The sequence below is a fragment of the Scatophagus argus genome, chromosome 3 (genome assembly GCF_020382885.2).
Source record: "Scatophagus argus isolate fScaArg1 chromosome 3, fScaArg1.pri, whole genome shotgun sequence".
Taxonomy (NCBI): domain Eukaryota; kingdom Metazoa; phylum Chordata; class Actinopteri; family Scatophagidae; genus Scatophagus; species Scatophagus argus.
In genome coordinates this window covers 18,864,956-18,883,529 of record NC_058495.1, presented here as the reverse complement: position 1 = coordinate 18,883,529, position 18,574 = coordinate 18,864,956, and the positions used below count along the sequence as shown (strand labels likewise).

General features: G+C 41.0%; 1 protein-coding gene across 2 annotated transcripts; it reads left to right on the top strand.

Annotated features, from left to right (window-relative positions):
• Window positions 1-1,023: 1,023 nt before the first annotated feature.
• ell2 (elongation factor for RNA polymerase II 2) lies at window positions 1,024-16,172 on the top strand. Of its 2 annotated transcripts, none has more exons than XM_046384426.1 (12): window positions 1,024-1,505; window positions 5,139-5,186; window positions 5,981-6,105; window positions 6,218-6,381; window positions 8,825-9,084; window positions 9,385-9,509; window positions 9,706-9,778; window positions 9,871-10,594; window positions 11,540-11,612; window positions 11,975-12,146; window positions 13,002-13,046; window positions 13,160-16,172. In XM_046384426.1, exons 1-12 carry the CDS (start codon window positions 1,332-1,334, stop codon window positions 13,274-13,276), a joined length of 2,100 nt encoding a protein of 699 aa, XP_046240382.1. In that variant the 5' UTR covers window positions 1,024-1,331; the 3' UTR covers window positions 13,277-16,172. The 2 variants fall into 2 exon arrangements, with proteins under 2 accessions (XP_046240382.1, XP_046240381.1); XM_046384425.1 differs by having other exon boundaries at window positions 1,027-1,505; window positions 9,868-10,594.
• The last annotated feature ends 2,402 nt before the right edge of the window (window positions 16,173-18,574 follow it).

Genomic DNA, 18,574 nt, shown 5'->3' with positions numbered 1-18,574 from the left:
ACAGACTTACTATTTAAAATTTGCATGTAGTTAAACCATGAGACAAAATGGGAAATAAAGCGCTCCGAAGTGAAGTTGTGAACCCAGTCAGGTGGTACCATCAATTATGTTAATGATCACAGCTTTGAATTTAGCTTCAAATGTTACCTTCCGCACATGGATCTACCTTTACATTGACATTAAATGCGCATGGGGAAGTTTAGGTTGTGAAATAGGAAGAACAAATTTGCTCATGCAAGAAGTCTCAAATGTATGCAAGTAAGTGTGTGTGTGTGTGTGTGAGAGAGAGAGAGAGAGAGAGAGAGAGACTCCTCATGGGGATGGGTGGGGTGAAGAGCTATGGTAATCTGTTGGATTCACACAAGCCTTTCCCCACCCTGCCCGAGGCTACTCCACACCAAAACATGCTGCCCTAATCACCAGGTCAAGGGGACTGACAGTGGGAGATAGTGGAGGTGCAGCTTGTGCCCATGGTGCTGATGTCACATGATATTCAGTATCATTAAAAGAACCACATGAAAGACGATTGTAGGCCAACTTAAAGCTAAAGTTGTTCAGAAAGTGGCTGGCTGTCAAAAAAGGACAGTGGACTCTGTCATATCACTTTAATCTGTATGGATGTGTACAGTCCCAAAAGTGCTTAAAATACAGAGTCAAAAAAGCAAAGTAATTGGCTTTACCCTCAAACATTACTTATAAGTTTGTTCACCACACAGTGTGCTTTGTTGTGTGATGCAGAGTATTTTTAGAAATAGAAAGAATAAGTAAAAAGTTTTGAATGTATAGAAAGCAATACAGGCAAAGTAGAGCACAACCTTATATTTAGATGATTTAGCTGATGTTCATTACAATGCCTGCTAACCTGTATTTGAGTAAAACTGAGTTCACACCACAGTGGACTACAAAACCTTGTTTGAACAGTTTCAGCAGGCTAGAATTAGTTCTACCATGTCAGCAAAACACAGCAGGCAGAGGCAGTTTGCCAAGACATAGCTACATGTGTGTTTGAGAAGGAGGCTATGGGCTCAGAGAGAAAGGAAAACTGGTTATTTTAACATTTACTCTGATAAGGCTTTAGATACAGACAAACAGGACCCTGTGCATTCCTGGTTTTGTAAAAGGACAGCAAAACCAAAGTAGCATTACTGAACACTCGTATGCATTCTAAAATCCTCTAACTCACAATTATACGTGATATATGTAAGTTCAGTGTGGTTGGAAAGTGAAAAACGAACAAGCTAGCAAGTCAAGACCAATCCACGACTGTCAGCCCTGAGGCAGCTGTAGTCCCTCCCCGGGCCAGAGCGAGCAGAGGGAGCCTGTGCTGCTAAATGCTTCAGCCTCAAAGGGACGATGGTGGAGGGCTGATAAAGATGGCGGCGCTCTCCGAGGATGGGAGGTATGGATTAAATTGTGGCCAACAGAGCGCAGACAGAGTCACAGTATTGCACGTCAAATTGACCGAGACTGCACTGAGAGCGATAGAGAGCCACCAAAAGTGTAAGGTGAGTGAAACGACCGTTTATTTCGGCTAAAATTAGCTAGGATTGTCGGGCTGACACAGCTCGTCTCAGCTGGGAAGCTCAACTGCCACGCACAGCTAAAGCTACAAAGTTAGCTAAGCTGTTGACAGTGCGAGTTTCTGCTTGTTTTTTTTTTATTGTATTAGTTTTGTGTCATTACATTAATCAACGGAAGAAGGTAAACGAGGCCCTGGTCATATGTTCTGGCCAGGTTTTACGAAGTGACAAATGTTATTTAACTAACAAAACCTGTTGGTAAAGTTAGACACTCTGATTAGCCAGTGTTAGCTCTAGCTACGTTAGTCCGAACCCCCTATGCTGTGCTGGCCAGCCAAGTCCATTTTTTCCCTGCCAAACTAACGTTACTTTGACCAAATTAGGAAAGTAGTCATTGTATATCGACGGATACGCTCTAACACTACACATGTTGCCTAAGCCCAGCGTGTAACACAAAAGCTAAGTTAACTATCATGAATTTTAATTCGACGATGTTATATTTCCGTCAGGAGCAGGGTGGAAAAGTACGGATAAATTGAGGCTAATGTAACTTGATAACTAGTTAGTGACGTTTTGAAGCATGTCCGGTGACTGGTCAGCTTACCATGTGGTTACAAGTTTTATATGCTGAGAAAACGTAACACCTGGCAGGGATGTGAAGCTCATATCCACGTTCAAACCTTAACGGCTATCTAACTCAATCATCTAATGTTGCAGTGAAATGAGCTGTCACACTGTAGCTACAAGATGGGTCTGAGTAAGTGCCTTAAAGCTTTACATGGGGCAAATATTTAATTTGGGCTTGCTTGCCAAATTACTTAGATTTTTTTTTATATATATATATAGTCTTACTCACGTCAGACTGCTGAGTAAGCCAGCAGTTACAAACATATGCTATAAATCTTTTTTTTTTTTTTTTTTTTTTAAGATAATGGGAAAACTGATTTTGCTGTCCATGCTGTTTTGTTAAAAATACAATTTATGCGGGTACTTTTTTTGCTCTCAGCGAACTCCTTAATTAAATGTACTGCATTTCACTCCTGGGCTTGACACCACCAGTCATTGGGAAGCTTTGGAAACCAAGTATGCTAATAGGGTGCTGCATAACTGTAGATTAAATATAACTTGTTAATCTTGAACTGCACAAATAGTGTAATCTTGTTGAGGTGCCACACAGGTGAACTAATCTTAAAAGACCTCTGCAGTCTTCAGTTGCAGAGGCCTGAAGCCAAGTTACCTGACCTAAACTCTGCCAACAACACTGTTACATAACACAGTGACTGGGCCTAGATCTCAGAGCTGATGCACTGTAGCTTAGCATGGGGCTGTAGTGTTCAGAGGTCTCTGTGACTGCTTTTTATTGGCACATAGTGTCTGTGTCTGTATACTACTCACACCCCTGTGTGTGAAACTTGTGCCCACTGTCAGTCCCATATATTGGAGACTGCCTTTAGAGTGTTTGAAATTTGGATTAATTTAGATAAGATGAAGGGAGTGATCAAAAATAATGAATTCTTTTGTGACAGCCCCTGCTGCAGCTTTATTGGATGTGGTAATGTTGGTCCGCACGCTGCATTGAACGGCAGCTTGCCATCTCTTGCTGACTGAGCAGTCAAAACGGCCTGCTTTTTGTTTCTCTCTCCTCTCAGTAATGTGTGTTGTAGCTCAACCAGTCATCGAACTATGGAAGCTGGCTATCTTTGTCTTTCTGTGGTGATGTGAAAAGTGATCAGAATTGTGTGTGTGCGAGTGAGTGTATGGATAGTGGGGGAGGGAGTCAGTGGCTTGGAGTAGTTTAGCTCATAATAACCATGACACAGTTCTTTCAGTCTGAAAAAAGTATACATTCCATCCTTAATTATCTGTATCTTGTTGCATGTGTGAGTTGGCAAGTGTATTTCATTGTCCGAGAATGTAGAGAAGCTGTTGTTGATAAAATGCACATTCACTCAAACCAGAACATTTCAGAAGTCTGTGATCTAGACAACTGTTTTTCCTGTTGGCTGTATGAAGAAGCACAGAATCATGTGCATTCCTGTCATATAATGAACAGTAGAGGCTGGTATCATTCCCAGCCACTAAGCCTGACTGGAACTTTTATCGCATTGTCTTGTCATTGAGGAGTTTTTGTATTAATTTTACCTGTGCCATTGCACATCGAGCTATAACCCTAAGTTGTTGACTATGTACTTTTAAGCCCGACCTCTAGAGCAGCCACTGTATATTTGTGGCTGTCAAGTCTGTTTCAAGTAGCCATCAGTGCAAACTTGCAAACCTACACAAAACAAGGACATTTCAGAAATATCTTCATCAAAATGCCTGCTGTATTTGAGTGTTGTCCAAATTCAACTGCTTGTGTTGACCAAAAAAAAACCAAAAAAAAATAAACAATTTTGCCCACCGCCTACCTTGTAACCACTTTGAAAGAAGGTGAAGGTGAAAGAAGTTTCTCTGTAGTTTTAAACTTTAGAGCTGAGAGACACTGAACTGAGAGTTGGCTACCAGTGGACGGTCATCAGGAATGTTTGACAGTCATCCATGATCCCTGCTGCATGCACCAGACCACTAGTGCCAGATTATCAACAGAAAAGCATGCATCTAACTAACTTCTTAAGGAAAAATCCCAAACATTCCCAAGCCCGAGCCCCTCAAATGCATAAATACGTTTTTTTTTCTTTCTGTGACTGAATATTTTAAGGTTTTAGACAAAATGAGCAATTTGACATCACCTTGGTTTAGATTTTTAATTTTTTTTTTTTGCTATTTTCTACCATTTTATTTACCAAATAATTCATCCATTAATGATGAAGATCAGCTTACTTGCAGGCCTGCATCAGACATATTCTCAGTTCATGTTCTTAGCGATACGGAACACTTTTAACAGGTTCACAGTTTGATAGTGTTTTTCTCTAGTGTTATGAAGATAAATGACGGCCAAGTTATTTTCTTTCATGCAGGCACCAAAGGCACATGCAAATAGTCTTTTCACTATGTTTAAGCCCAACATTTAACAGATGTATGAAGAGCTGATGTGGCAGGACCCTAAGGCTGTGCTCTTTCTAAAACTAAATGTTTTGAGTCCTGAAGTGCCACTCAAATAGTCTAACATGTTCTGCCGGTTTTAGACCAGTGTTTTCATAATTGACATTCTGTAGTAGTTCTCTATTACAGACTCAGCTGCTGTTGAGGGCTGTACTCAATGTCTGTTGAGATTTTCAAATAAAGCTTTGGATGATGAGTGAGTGATTAGTTCCTGACAGTTCGTGGTATTGACGAACACAAACTTCACGGGATATAAACAGCCATAACCTGCTCCTGCTGGGTATTAGTGATGTTTGCAGTTGGTTAGGGAACCTCAAGTTTTGACCGCAGTGGTAAGATTTTTGAAAGGCTAAATGGCAACAAATAGGTTGAAGTCAGAAACTGTCCGAAATGCTTGAACAGAATTAATAGTTGTGCTGAAAAAAGATCTGCGCAGCATTCATATGTTGATTTGGAATTTGAATGTCCATGTTATGAGCAAGGCTTCAAATGACACAACTCATTCACTGTCCAGGTTCCTCTTTACATTTCACAAGTGTTGGTAGGGTTTAAACTCTTGATTTTCTTCATTTTCAGAATGTATCTTCTTTGCGGCCGACGATACAGTTCAAGGGGCTCCAAGGGGTAAGTTTGTTTTTTTTTTTTTTCCCCCCGAAATATTAAAGTTAGATGAGAGATGTCATTATTTATGTAATCAACTATAATTCGTTCACTCAGTCTTTTTGTTTATGTGTGCTTTGAGTTTTTCCTCATTCATTTAGACGGCCCAACATGAGTGTGTCAGCAATAAAACCGCTGACTTTGAAGTTAATCAAGTAGGCCTACTTCACTACTGCAGTTTCCACTTAATCTGTGTCACCACCATTATAGCGTCATCACAAGTGCATCAGTTCTTTATTTATTGAGTGATCAATTTTTGTTGTTGCATTGTCAATGCACTTTGCAAATGTAGACTTTTAAAGCTAGTTTTGATGTTGTAATAAATTCAGGGTTGGTAATATGAACTGTGTTCTCTATGCAAACTGTCTGCTTTACTGTACAGAGAGGAGCAAATTAACTTCTGAAGTCTATAAACACTGTTTTGCAGTGCTTGTAGTCCATTATACACATGACTCACACACAGCCTCTCCTGAGCTGATGAGACCTAAGAGACCTTCCTCTCTGATGCTTACGCCCATATTGTTCATCAAAGCCCATAGCTCTGATGTAGACACTGCCTCAGTACAATTTTCAAACAAACTCGGGGGAAGATTTGAAGGTTTGTTAATGGTTGGGCATAGCATATAGAATCTTTATGATGACAATTAAACCGTTTGTATTTGATAATCAATCTCATCTCGGTTATCCCAGACACTCAGGTGTGACTAAATCCTTCAAGTTGTATTATTTTTTTCTGAATTCATTTATTTATTTTACAGCGTATCAAGATTCCCAAGAAAGATTCCTCCTCCGACACCTTCCACAATTTTGACTTCTATCTATCTAATGTGGGCAAGGACAACCCTCAGGGAAGCTTTGAGTGCATCCATCAGTATGTGTCAAGGTACTGGTACTACTGGTCAGCTGAATCAGCTGCTGCTGTCTTGCCGTGGATTGCTAGAAAGTGATCTCTCTCTGCCTCACATTTTTCTTTCATACTCCCTCTTTGTCTCCAGCTCAGGGGCCTCACACCTGGCATTGTTGGCGACAGTACAGGACAAGGTCACCGTGTGTGCCACTAATGACTCTTACCAGGTGACCCGGGAACGCATGACCCAGGCCGCAGAGGACACACGTGAACGTGGGACCAAAGTCATCAAGCCCGGGGGCCAGTACAGAGGTAAAAGCCCTCAGTCCTGTCTCACTTCTGCACCTCACAGTCAGATGCCCCAACACCAGCATTGCTTTACATCCTATCAACACCTCTCCTCTCTTTTCACTGAGACTGAATAGGCAAAAGCTGACTGCCTGACTAAATTCAAAGCCATTGTTGTGACTAAGCCATTTTGCCATCTCAGTCTTTTCCTCATTAGCAGTTTAACTGCTAAGAGCCAAAGGTGGAAAGTGAAGCTATTTCTGTTTTATTGAAACATGACCCATGATAGACAGAATGTCACAGAATGGGGGGGATGAGCATGGCAGTAAAGGAAGTAAGAGTAACGTCATTCAGTCTCGTACCATATGGAAGTGGTTTGGTTATCAAAGGTCTAACAAACCACAGAGCAATACTGATTGCCAAATATTTTGAGGATATTTTGGAATTACAGGACACCATTAAAAATGCAGGTACTGTTAGTCCAAAAGTGTCTTTGCCCACATTCAAAATGCATTAAAACAAAGTATGTACCACTTATTTCTTTCCCTCCTTTGGCTGGTTTGAAAACAACAGCAGCATCAAGGATTTTGCTTAGTTCTAAAACTAAACTTTAAAACATATCTAAGTATCTGCTCCTGAGGCAGCATGTTTCATTTGGAAACTAATGTACTGGAGTTTGTAGTAGTGACTGTTGCTAAATAACTTTATTTATTCATGGAAAAAGGCCTGTTTGTCTCATGTCAGTATTACGACAGGAAACTGAAAATCCTTCAGTGTTAATGTTTAAATTACAGTAATATTGATGTTGAAAGTGCAGTTAATGGTGTAAATGTCTCTATTCGTTTTTCTAATGCATGTCAGAGACATGAAACTGAAATTTAACTGTATTTGGATATGTACTAAAGCAGAAAGAAATGCTCAGCAGACTTAGAGACAGGTGGCAGGTGTCTGCATTTGCCCTTCTGTAGTCATGTTCTTAATAGGTTAACTGATGTTGCTAACGTAATTTTTATGAATATATAATTAAAGCATTCTGTTTTAGATTTATTTTCTAAATAAACAACATACAGAAACTTAAAATTGTAGATCATAACCCTTTCTAACAACAATCCTTTCTACATCTACACATTAGAATAGCTATTGCAGTTACTCTTGAGCTCATCCAAAAAGTCTGTCCTGGTGTGTTTAAAAATATATATATATTTAGCCACAGACATGCTTTTTTTTTCAGTTTGAGTAAATTTACTTTATATTTGCAATACAAAGCATATTTGGCTGTCTTTCGTCAAAAGCAGTTTGTGAGATCTAAGACTTTGTCAAATATTTCCTTGCAACCAGAATCAAAAGTCTAGCTCAGTGCACAAATTTTCTACGTGAGTTAAAACCACCTCAGGCCTGTTTTCTCTGTGCCCTGAGGACACATTTGCATACACCGGCCCAGATAGAAACTGGGAAACGAGAGGAGCAGCAGAGAAAAGGGGTGGGAGAGGAGCTTGTAGCAGCTGGTTTGGAGTCAGCACCCTTTTTACTAATGCAAAAGGGGCGTTCAGCTTCTTGTTTTCACAGGTTGCTAATTTCAGGTAACCATCTGTAGCTTGTTTTATTATCTTTATCTCTGTCTGGAGCCTGTATCTTTTAATGAGAGCTGCACAGCCCTTATCAATTTGAATTCACCGGTGTTTAATGTTCCGAGTTAAAACGGTATACTCTGTTCCCTATGTACAAAGTGATTATTTCTGACGGAGAAGACATAATTGCATTGTCTTTTCACATGCAGCAAAATCTCTTTGTTCTGCTAGACAGCACAAAATGCGTGAGCTTACACCAGCTCACATTGCTCCAAGTCTGTTGCCTTTTAAAAAGGGGAAGGGGTGGAGTTTTTCCCCTTTCTCTTCTTCTCTCTAACCTTAATCTCTTAAAGAGCTTTTGAATTTCATAATGACCACAAAGCGCTATAGGGAAAAGTGTAGGCACCATGACTGTGCACATGGCTCTGCAACGCAGACAAAGAGGTGTCTTGGGTTCTTCTCATCACCTGCACTCCAGATCAGTTTTATAAACCTAGTTTTTGTTGATGAAAGAACTGCAATCCAGTATACAGTGTAGTTGGGTGCTGGTAGCTTCTTTTGTGACTGCCCCTTGAATGGATTTTGGCAGTACTATCAGCAATTCTGTGCTTTTCAAGCACACAGTGTTAGTGACCATCTGAAACTTCACAAAAGAGACTTTCTGTGGTTTGAGCTTGTAGCCAAAGAGTTAATGAATGGAATCAAACTGTATTTTCTTAGTCTTTCATTTTTATTGGCATGGATGGAGGCGTTTGTAGGCCAGCTTCAGTAAGTGAGCTGGAGATGACAGACAAGAATGTTGTTAAGCAAATATCCAACATGAGAATGTATGATGATGACCCTCCCTGCAGAGAAGAAGAGGCTTTTAAAATCTCTTTGTCTTCATCATCTGTCTCTAGGAAAGCAAGTCCATATCCGTAAGCCTGCGCTCTCGACCCCAGAGGTGGTCCCAGAACGCAAGCGCTCCATGCCCATCAACCCAGCCAACACTATTCGTAAGTGCCTTTCTAATAACCCTGTGTCCCAGCGACCTTTCCGGGACCGCATCATCCACCTGCTGGCGCTGAGGTCCTACAAGAAGCTGGAAGTGCTTGCCCGTTTGCAGAGGGATGGTATCAACCAGAAGGACCGAAACTCACTGGGGACCACACTGCAACAGGTACTGCAGAGTTTAAAAAAAATATTAAATCTTAAGGTGTTTCACGCTAAGAGCTATACAAGATTCTAATTTCAGAGATCCCTGTACCCATCACAAACATGACTCTGCAAAAGGAAATCCTGCCCACGTAACAAGTGCTTCATTCACTTTAACATGAAACAAACCACGTTGTCGTTAAACACTATTTGCATTCACAGATGTTTGGTCAGCACAGGAAATGCGAAGTTTCTGAACATACTGTATACTTCTCATGATGTCATACTTTAACTTTTAAAGTGTGTGTGTGTTTGTATGTAACAGGTGGCAACCCTGAACCCCAAAGACAACACATACTCATTGAAGGACTTTATGTATCGTGATGTCCAGCGAGACTGGCCTGGCTACTCGGAGGATGAGAAGTCCCAGGTTGAGCGGATCCTCGCTCGGTACAGAAATGGCCTCCTTTTAACTAATAAAGCATTTGTTGTCAGACTGGATTGTTAGTTACAGTTTCACTTTTCCCTGAGTCAAGTCTCATTGTCGTGCACCTCAGAGGCCTGCCAGATATGTTAAATTCATTTCCTTATTCATTATACATTTGCAATAAAGCTCCATTGATACAGTCTTTCCTTTCTCTAACAGCAAATTAGGTCTTCCAGCTGAGACCCTCTCTTCAAGCAGTTCTCCCAAAGATAGTGTCCCCACATCCCCGCAGGTATTCAAGAAAATGCACACAAACATATTGAGCCCCCCACAGTGAAATATACAACTCAAATTTATTAAATTCTGGGTGTTTTCCTTCAGAAGCGCCAGCCAGACTTTGACTTCATCGATCCTTTGGCTCCTAAGAAAGCCCGCATCTCCCACCTCAGCAGTCGAGGGCCAGCCGCAACTTCGTCCTCCTCCTCCTCCTCTGATCGCCGTGAGGATGAGGGCAGCCCCAGCTCTAAACGCTCATCCCTACCCTGCAACATCACCTCGGGCCCTCCCACCCATCTCCCCATCTCGTCCCACCCCCCCATCTCGTCCCACCCCCCTGCCCCTTCTCACCAGCAGCCTAGTCCAGCCTCCAACTCCAACTCACCCAGCACCCCGGAGGGCTGTGGCACCCAAGACCTGCCCGTGGACCAGAGTTCCTCCTGCAGAGACCCATCACCCGGCCCTCTCTCCTCCGATAGAACCCTGCAGGACCGCTATCGGAACCCTGTCCCCGTCTCCAGACCAGCTGCCTCCCCCAGCCCTCCTCATCCTCCTCCTCCTCCTCCTCCTCCTCGCACCTCACTCACAGTTACCTCCAGTGTCATCACCAGCCCTTCTTTGCTCAGTGTTACCAACAAGAAATTTAAAAAGAAATCTAAGAAGCACAGAGAGAAGGACCGGGAGAAGGAGAGAGGGAAATGGACGGAAAGAGGCAGCACAAGTTCTCCCAATGTAGCAGAGCAGGCTGAAGAGACTCGTAGAGCCAAAAAGAGGCGCAGTGCTGAGGAAGAGAGCAGAGAAGGCATCAACAGGAATCCTCACAAAGACCAAGGTGTGTTTCTACACTAACATTAACCCTCACTCCGCCCTCACAGGAAGCACTTTGTTCCCATTCACTTCATTTATTACTTGATTAAGTTTGTCGATTACTGAAGCAGTGTGTGACAATTTAGATTAGGGGGTATCTTTAAACGTGTTTTAATATGAATTATTTTGTATCCACATTGAATTAAATTAATTTAATGTAATGGACATGTAATAAGTTGGTCATTGTGTCAAACCCTCAGAGAACAGTTGATTTAAGAGCTCACACATTTGCAACGGAGCAGACAACTGTTATTAGCAAACAAGCTAACTAGCTGCTGCTACATCTGTTTTAAGGGGTTGGTGGGGAAACCAAGAGATGCTCAATGAAAATTTAAATACATATTTTTTGGATGGCCAGAAACACTTCAGTGGACCCTTTTAGCTAAAACATTTTAAAATCTTACAGGAGGGAAAAAAAAAATTCTCTTTATAAAAGCAACACCAGAGATTGTCAGATGAAGACAAGCTACTGACCAGAAGGTGTCAGTCCTACTCTTCTGTCCAAGTTTTCAGCTTCCAGACGTCTTTATTTTTCAGTCTTTGGATTGTTTCATGTTTCAGTGCTTATCTCTGCACTGTCTCTTACAGCCCCCTCAGTCACAAACAGTTTGATCTTTGATTAAGCTCATGCTCTGAATGTTATCTGAACATGCTGAGGCATTTATCTGAGCTCTTTTTTTTCTTACTCTGTGGTCTTTCGATCTGCTTTACTTGATATTGAGAGACTTGATTTCCTCACAGACTGTGTTTTGCAGTTTTTCTTAAGAATATGCTCATGTTAAGTTTAATTACTACCAATAAACCAGAAGGTCATATTTATTGTATGTTCCGTCCTTGCTAGAGTGTTGATTCTTTATTATTGATTATTGGTGCATTGTTGGCTTTGTTAAACTTTGCTTTTCCTCCTCAGACTCTTCTGATAAAGAGAAGCCAGTCCAATCAACTGAGTTCTCCTCCACAAATGAGATGCCTGACTATGTAGTGTGAGTAACCTTTAAATATCTCCAAATGTCCATTGTCCTCGCAGTGTGAGCCTCTTAACATATCAGGTCTTTACAGTTTAAACCATTTGACTGTCATTAAAGAGGATCTGGAGAACAGACAGAAGCTTGAGTATATAAAATAAACACAGGTATATTTATCTTGTGTCTGGTATTCAACAACAGATTAGGACCATTAACTTATTTTGCCACCAATAACTAACAACTGTAGATGATAAGAAAGTGAAACAGCATTTTGGTCGCTGTTTGACATCAGCTGAAACTGCTTCCAGTAATTGGAGCAACCTCAGTAGCCACTTTTAGAAAGAATCACTCAGTTATATTTCCTTTTCCTGTCTTCACAGGAAGTACATACCGTTGGTGTCCGTGGACCAGCGACAAAGCTACAAGGATGACTTCAATGCAGAGTATGATGAGTATCGCCTGCTACACGCCCGTGTGGAGAACGTCACCCGCCGCTTCACCCAGCTGGATGCCCAGTGCCGGAAGCTGGCACCTGGTTCCAAAGAATACCAGGTCGAGTACACTGTACTTCAATGTGATGTTTACATTATAATCCCGACTGAGCTTTTTTTTTTAGTGAGTTTTTCATTTTGAACAAAAGAGGTCACAGGTTAAGTTTATTATATTAATTGCAGATTGTGACTGTTCAGCCATTCTTAGTTCACTGGTACAAGATTGTGGTGCTGTAGGAGGAAACAGGAAGTGATGCATTTTTTTTTTTCAGCAAATAATTCATGTTTTTAACATTTTACATTTGTTACTTGATCCATTGAGATCTACAGCCACCAGGCAGCCCACATTTAGTTAATGTTTGATGCCATCTGAAACTCAGGGCCTGCGCTACGTTCAGGGAGCTGCTGTCGTGCCAAATGTTACGATGAGGTTAATTGTTTTTTCTTTTTTTTATCACCCATTTGGCTCAACCCATTTTTTAGTGCATGCATATTATGTTCTTTTTTGTAGTATTAATAAATCATGTGCATTTGCATTGAAAGCAAAGTTTTTCTCTGATCAGGAGAGATCAGAACAGTTGCTTACCAGTTTGTGGTTCATGTACAGCAAGTTATTCTAGCTGTTTGGGTGAATGAACACATGATCCCGTTGTCATACCGGTGAGAGTGTGAGGCGCAATTGGATTTTCTTTCTTTGAACACAAGCACAATTTGAATACTATTAAAGGAGAACGATAGTTCAGTCTCATTCCCAGGTCTTTAAATAAAAACTATTGGTGATCTCAAATTGTTTTCAAACATGGTTAATATTCTTCCATTTGTCTGGGGCATTGAAATCTTTCAGGACATGTGGACTGGGAATAAAAACAGAATCTCTGATTTGATTTTTTTTTTTTTTTTTTTTTAACTTTAACAGAAGGTGCAAGAAGAAGTCTTGAAAGAGTACAAAAAGATGAAGCAAGTAAGTAGTAACATAGACTTGATTTAATTTTTTTCTTTTAATATGTACACCACAGACGCTTAGATTGTTATTTCTCATTTTGAACTATGTTTATTTATTGTTGTGTTTTACAGCACAGCCCCAACTACCATGAGGAGAAGCAGCGCTGCGAGTACCTGCACAACAAGTTGGCCCACATCAAGCGGCTAATAGCTGATTTTGACCAGCGCAGATCCCAGGCCTGGTGCTGAGAGCACAGCAGACGACATGTTCACTCATCAGTATTGAGAACAGTGTCGAATCAGGAGGGGATGTCCAACTGGCTGTTATTTAACGCCCCTTCAGTTACTGCCTCCACAGCAACCCCACACCCCCCACTTCTCTCCCTTCCATTTTCCTTCTCCCATCATCCTTCTTCATTCCTCCCTTCTTTTCCAATCTTTGATTCCACTGGCTTCATTGTTGCCTGAAAATCTCACTTGGACATTACCTCCCCCTGTCCTTTGCTTTCTCTCTATTTTTTATTTTTATTTTTTTCTCAAAGAGCTCCTGTGGACCTTCATGCCACTGGACCAGTGGAAGGGGCTGCCTGCATGTGTGAAGGGGTTTGGGGAAACACTTCAATTCTTCTAACCTTTGAAGTACTTTATCTTCAGGCAAATAAAAAGAACAAAAAAAGTATTTTTGAGCATCACAGAAAATATTAACAATGTATTTAAGTTAAAAAAAAAAAGAGGGAGATCTATTTATTTTGGGACTCGTAGTGTGAAAGAAGAGTCTGCAGATGATATATTGTTAAACTTTTGTTGAAAACAGTACAAAAAAAATTTACCGCGGGCCTTATGTGTTTTGACATTGTGATGCCATTTTGCACGCAAGATCCATTATGTTGTCTTAATTGGCAAAGGTGACCCTCCTGCCTCATTTCCTCTCCTTTCATAAAAACTGAACTGGATAACCTTCAGTTGGTTGCTGACTTAGAGGCTGAGCAGGAAGGAAATGAGATGTGCAGGAGAGATCACGAGCTGATTGAGAAGCAACAACTGTATGTGTGCATGGATTATAAATTTAGTCGTAATGGCTACATGGGTGGGGGGGAGTAACTAAAGGAGTATGACCCCCTCTTAACAGGGGGGCAGTATTCCCCGCACAGTGTTTAGTGTTCACGGTGCATAATGGGTGCCTTAAGGTGTTTACACTCGGAAACGCCGTGTTGGGCCGACCCTTAGGGTCCACAGGCTATACAAAGGAACTATAAACTGCCTGGAAACAGGTTGTGTGTGTGCGTGTGTGTATGTCTGAGTGCTGGAGGAAGGAAGGGATGTCAAGTCTGGATGGAGTGTTACAAAATTGTATGAGTGTGTGTGTGTGTGTCCGTATGGTCATGCATTATGTGGAGTGACAGGTGAAAGACTGAGGAAAAAAAAATAAAAATGTGGATAAAAAAGTGAGAAACATGAAAAACCAACAAAAAAAAGCTGCTATAGTGTTTGACCAGCCAGAGCACTCAGGATCAACCTGGCTGAATTAAACAGTACCTGATGTTAATTGAAGAGATATAGAAGATCCTTATTTTCCAGAATGGTTCACATCTTGACCCTGGAAACGACTGCGCCCACCTCTTCAACTTTATCCTGCGGCAAACAGTCTGCTTTTCTGTTTCAGAAAGAAGCCAAAACTTGTCGTCCGTCAGAGGACAAGTCTGTATTACGATGTCAAATGTCTTGATTCTCAGTTTGAGCCGTGCAGAGCAGTCAAAGATTTCAGAGTAGCTTTTTTTTTTTTTTTTTCCCCCAACGCTGATACCAATTTATTTCGATGAATGAATGGCTTCTATGAAAGAAAAAAAAGTCTTTATTTCAACAAGGGAAAAACTGTTTACAAACCTGTGTTAGAATGTTTGCCAAAAATTAAATGCTTTTTGGTACTGCATCCATGGAGTACAATTTGTGATTGGGGCTTAATTTCTCATTCAGTGAGGGGGGGGGGAGCAAAACAACATTACATTTGGGGATGTGAAGGAACTGTCAGTGGCCACTTCATTAGGTACACCCTGTCCAGTCTAATGGAGTCCAATACGACATTACAATAGTTTTGGTAATGTGCAAATATAGATTCGCATGTATTACTACTAAGGTCATAGTTAAAAGTACAGGATTGCACACATATTTAGAGGTGTTTTTGGCCTTCCCATACACATACATGAAGGGTGCAGAATATTATAAACACCCCTCATTGTGGTTCAGTCCAGCACAGCCTCATAGCTAACTACAACCTTAATGCGATTGATTCCTCTGCAGCAGCGTCGATAAAGGCTTGACGTGCATCAACAGTTGTATTGGCTTGTATCAGATTGTACAGGTGTACCTAACAAAGAGGACACTGAGCGTACACTGAGCTACAGTTGACGTCTAGAAGACTGTCCTGTATCGGCAACTTAAATGGACATTCAAGTAAATATTGGCCCATTCTGTTTCCCATATATTTTGGTTTTGGCACTCTGTGAAATAGTCAGGTTCTGCAGCAAACTGGCTGTTTTGTTCAGCTGTCTGAATCAATTTAACATAATTACAAACTCTGCTTAACTTGTCTCTCTAGTTATTTTGGACAGAAAATCAGCACTTCTATATTGGATGTGCCACAACAGCAGATACATAACGTCCATAACAGATGAGGTTCTGCTTGTGGTCTACATTGAGTAAGGATGTGGGTTTACAGGCTCAGCCTTTTGCTCTGTATTTCCCTTGTTGTGGTCACTTCCCATTTGAAACATCACAAACGGCCACGTCAACAAGTTTGTAAGACCAGGGCCTCACCTGCAGCCTTCAAGGTGTTAGCCATCATTTCTGTCCTCTTCTCAACCTTGTTGCTCTTTATTTAAAAAATAAAACAAAAAAACAAAAACAGATTTGCTTCAGTTGGATCAGATCAGCATAATTTAGCGTTATGTGACTCTGTGGTGGGACGAAGGAGGGAAGTGGTTTGATTAAGAGTCTTAATGAGGAAGTGGCAAAGGTTAAAAAATAAATAAATTCCCTGGCAGTGTTTTGATAAGAGACACCACTGAAAATCAAGTGTGAATTCAGATCCTGCCTATGTGAACATGTAAGACATTTCAATAAAAATCAGCTTAGTTTTACCTGGAAATGTCCTTTGTTGTATGTTGTTTAAGGTTTCCTGTCCGTGTGTTTGACATTTGTAATATGAAACCTGTAATGTGTGTTGTTTTTGTTATGGCTGAAGAACACATCATCGCCCTGGCAGGTAAATATAAAGGGACTGTCGTGAACCCAAGCCGGCATAAATATCTGCATATCCTGAATTGGTATTCTAATAGACTTGTCACCATCAGTAATTTATTGATTAAGGTACTCATGGGTAAAAGATAGATTAGTTATTTAAGTATGGATTCTTAATGTTGTAGCTACAGTTAAGCTACAAACGCTTTGGTTTTTAAGAGCCACATCTGAACATAAAGGGACCTCTGACATGATTCCCTCTGTCTCACAGAAAGGTTCTTGTAATAATACATTTGGCCAGTACAGCTCTTTTCAAAGCACGATTAAAAGTGCTTTACATGGTTGAACCAGGATTAAAATGTTCCAGGGCCGCAAAGAGGCAAATAAATTGAGATAATTAAAAATAACACGAAAATGAAATGGAACTTGGAATAACCCACTCAGGTTTCTGGCTGTGGGACTGATGCAGACAGGGAGCTAAGATGTTTTTCTAAGGCTGAGCTGGAGTTTGGCAGAGCAAAAAGGAATGAATTCAGATTTGTTTTCATTTAGTTGGAAAAACGTTTGACAACCCCGTAGCGTCTCTGCTGTGCCTGGATGCATAGACTTCTCGTCACCAGACAAGGAGGGTGGGGGGAAGTATATGCATACAAATTATCCCTCCAGGTTCCACATAGTTTACCTTTGTAGCTGAGAAATACTGGTGAGACTGGTTCAAATAGATCGCTGTGGAGTGTCTCTGACTTTTAAAAGTTTCAGTCATGCTGCTCTCGCAGTTAAAAGCATTTCTCAATAAAGCAACTTTCTTAGTCGCCCTCTGCAGCAAAGACAGGTAAGTTAAACTATGGTGGAACTGCAGCAAATGGTAGAGAAATTACAGATTTTTATTGCCTGGGTGAATCAGGACAGGGACAATCTGTAAAACTGGTGGACATTTAAAAACAAGAGAATAACTAATGTAATATGAATCTGTCACTTACCTGAGTTAGCTGTGGCAAAATTACAGGAGCTTTATTTCCCGGTCACCCCCTAAAACCAGACTGGTTTACCAGTCGGGCAAAGTGAACGTCTCAGGTTCTCTGCATGTCAACTGGTTTTTGTCACATGCTTAATGATTTGGGGAAGGGAATGTGCTCCAAGTGCAATATCAACTGAAGCGGTTCCAGCATTATTAGCTAATCTTGTAACCCTTTAGAGGGTTATCGCATTTTAAGATCTTGTTTATTTTACATTATATTGTGCTCGCATGTTTTGTTTGATCAAATTACCACAAATTTATTTAATTAAATTTCTTCTGTTTGCACTATATTTTAAATGAGCTTCGATGCTTCAGGGCACATATACAGTGTACAGAGGGAGGTGGGTGGTGTAGGTGCCCATGGGGGTCCACCTCACCCCCAGGACTCCTTCAGAGGTTAGTCAGGCCATGCTGTTTAATGTTAAATAACATATCTCGTCCTTCTTCTGCCTACAGTTGAATGTTTGAGCTTCTTTGTGCAGAATGATTTATTTGGAAGTAGGAGAAGGAGACATCTTGTGTGGCAGGTTAAACTGAATTGAATTGAGAAATACACAATATAGACAAAAATATCCAGACATAACTCTTTATAGGGCTGTTTTTCAAGGGTTGGGCTCGGCCCCTGACTTGCAGTGGAGGGAAATCTTAATGCTTCAGCATACCAAGACATGTTGGACAATGCTATGCTTCCAACTTTGTGGCAACAGTTTGTTGAAGGCCCTTTTCTATTCCAACATGACTGTACCCCAGTGGGCAAAGCAAAGTCCATAAAGACATGGTTTGATGGGTTTGGTGTGGAACTTGACTGGCCCACACAGAGCCCGGACCTCAACCCCATCAAACACATTTGGGATGAACTGGAACGGAGATTGTGAGCCAGACCTTTTGGTCCAACATCAGTGTCTGACCTCACAAATGCACTACTGCATGAATGGGCAGAAATTCTCACAGAAACACTCCAAAATGTCGTGAAAGCCTTCACAGAAGAGAGGAAGCTGTTATAGATGCAAAAGAGGGACCAACTCCTTATTAATGTCTGTTTATTTAGAAAGCGGGCAGGTGTGCCAATACTTTTGTCTATATAATGTATTTGCATTTTCGAATTTTGTTTGAGGGATAGGGACTTATTGCCATTTTGATTATTTTTAGTAGTAATTATACGTATCCTATTTGAACATTACAAACGTTGTCTAAAACATGTGTTTAGGATGTGCACGCGCAACACTGTGCAGTGTCTGTTTAAAAGGGGGATGTGGCTGCCTTTTCACGTCATCCCTTCATACAAAATTGAC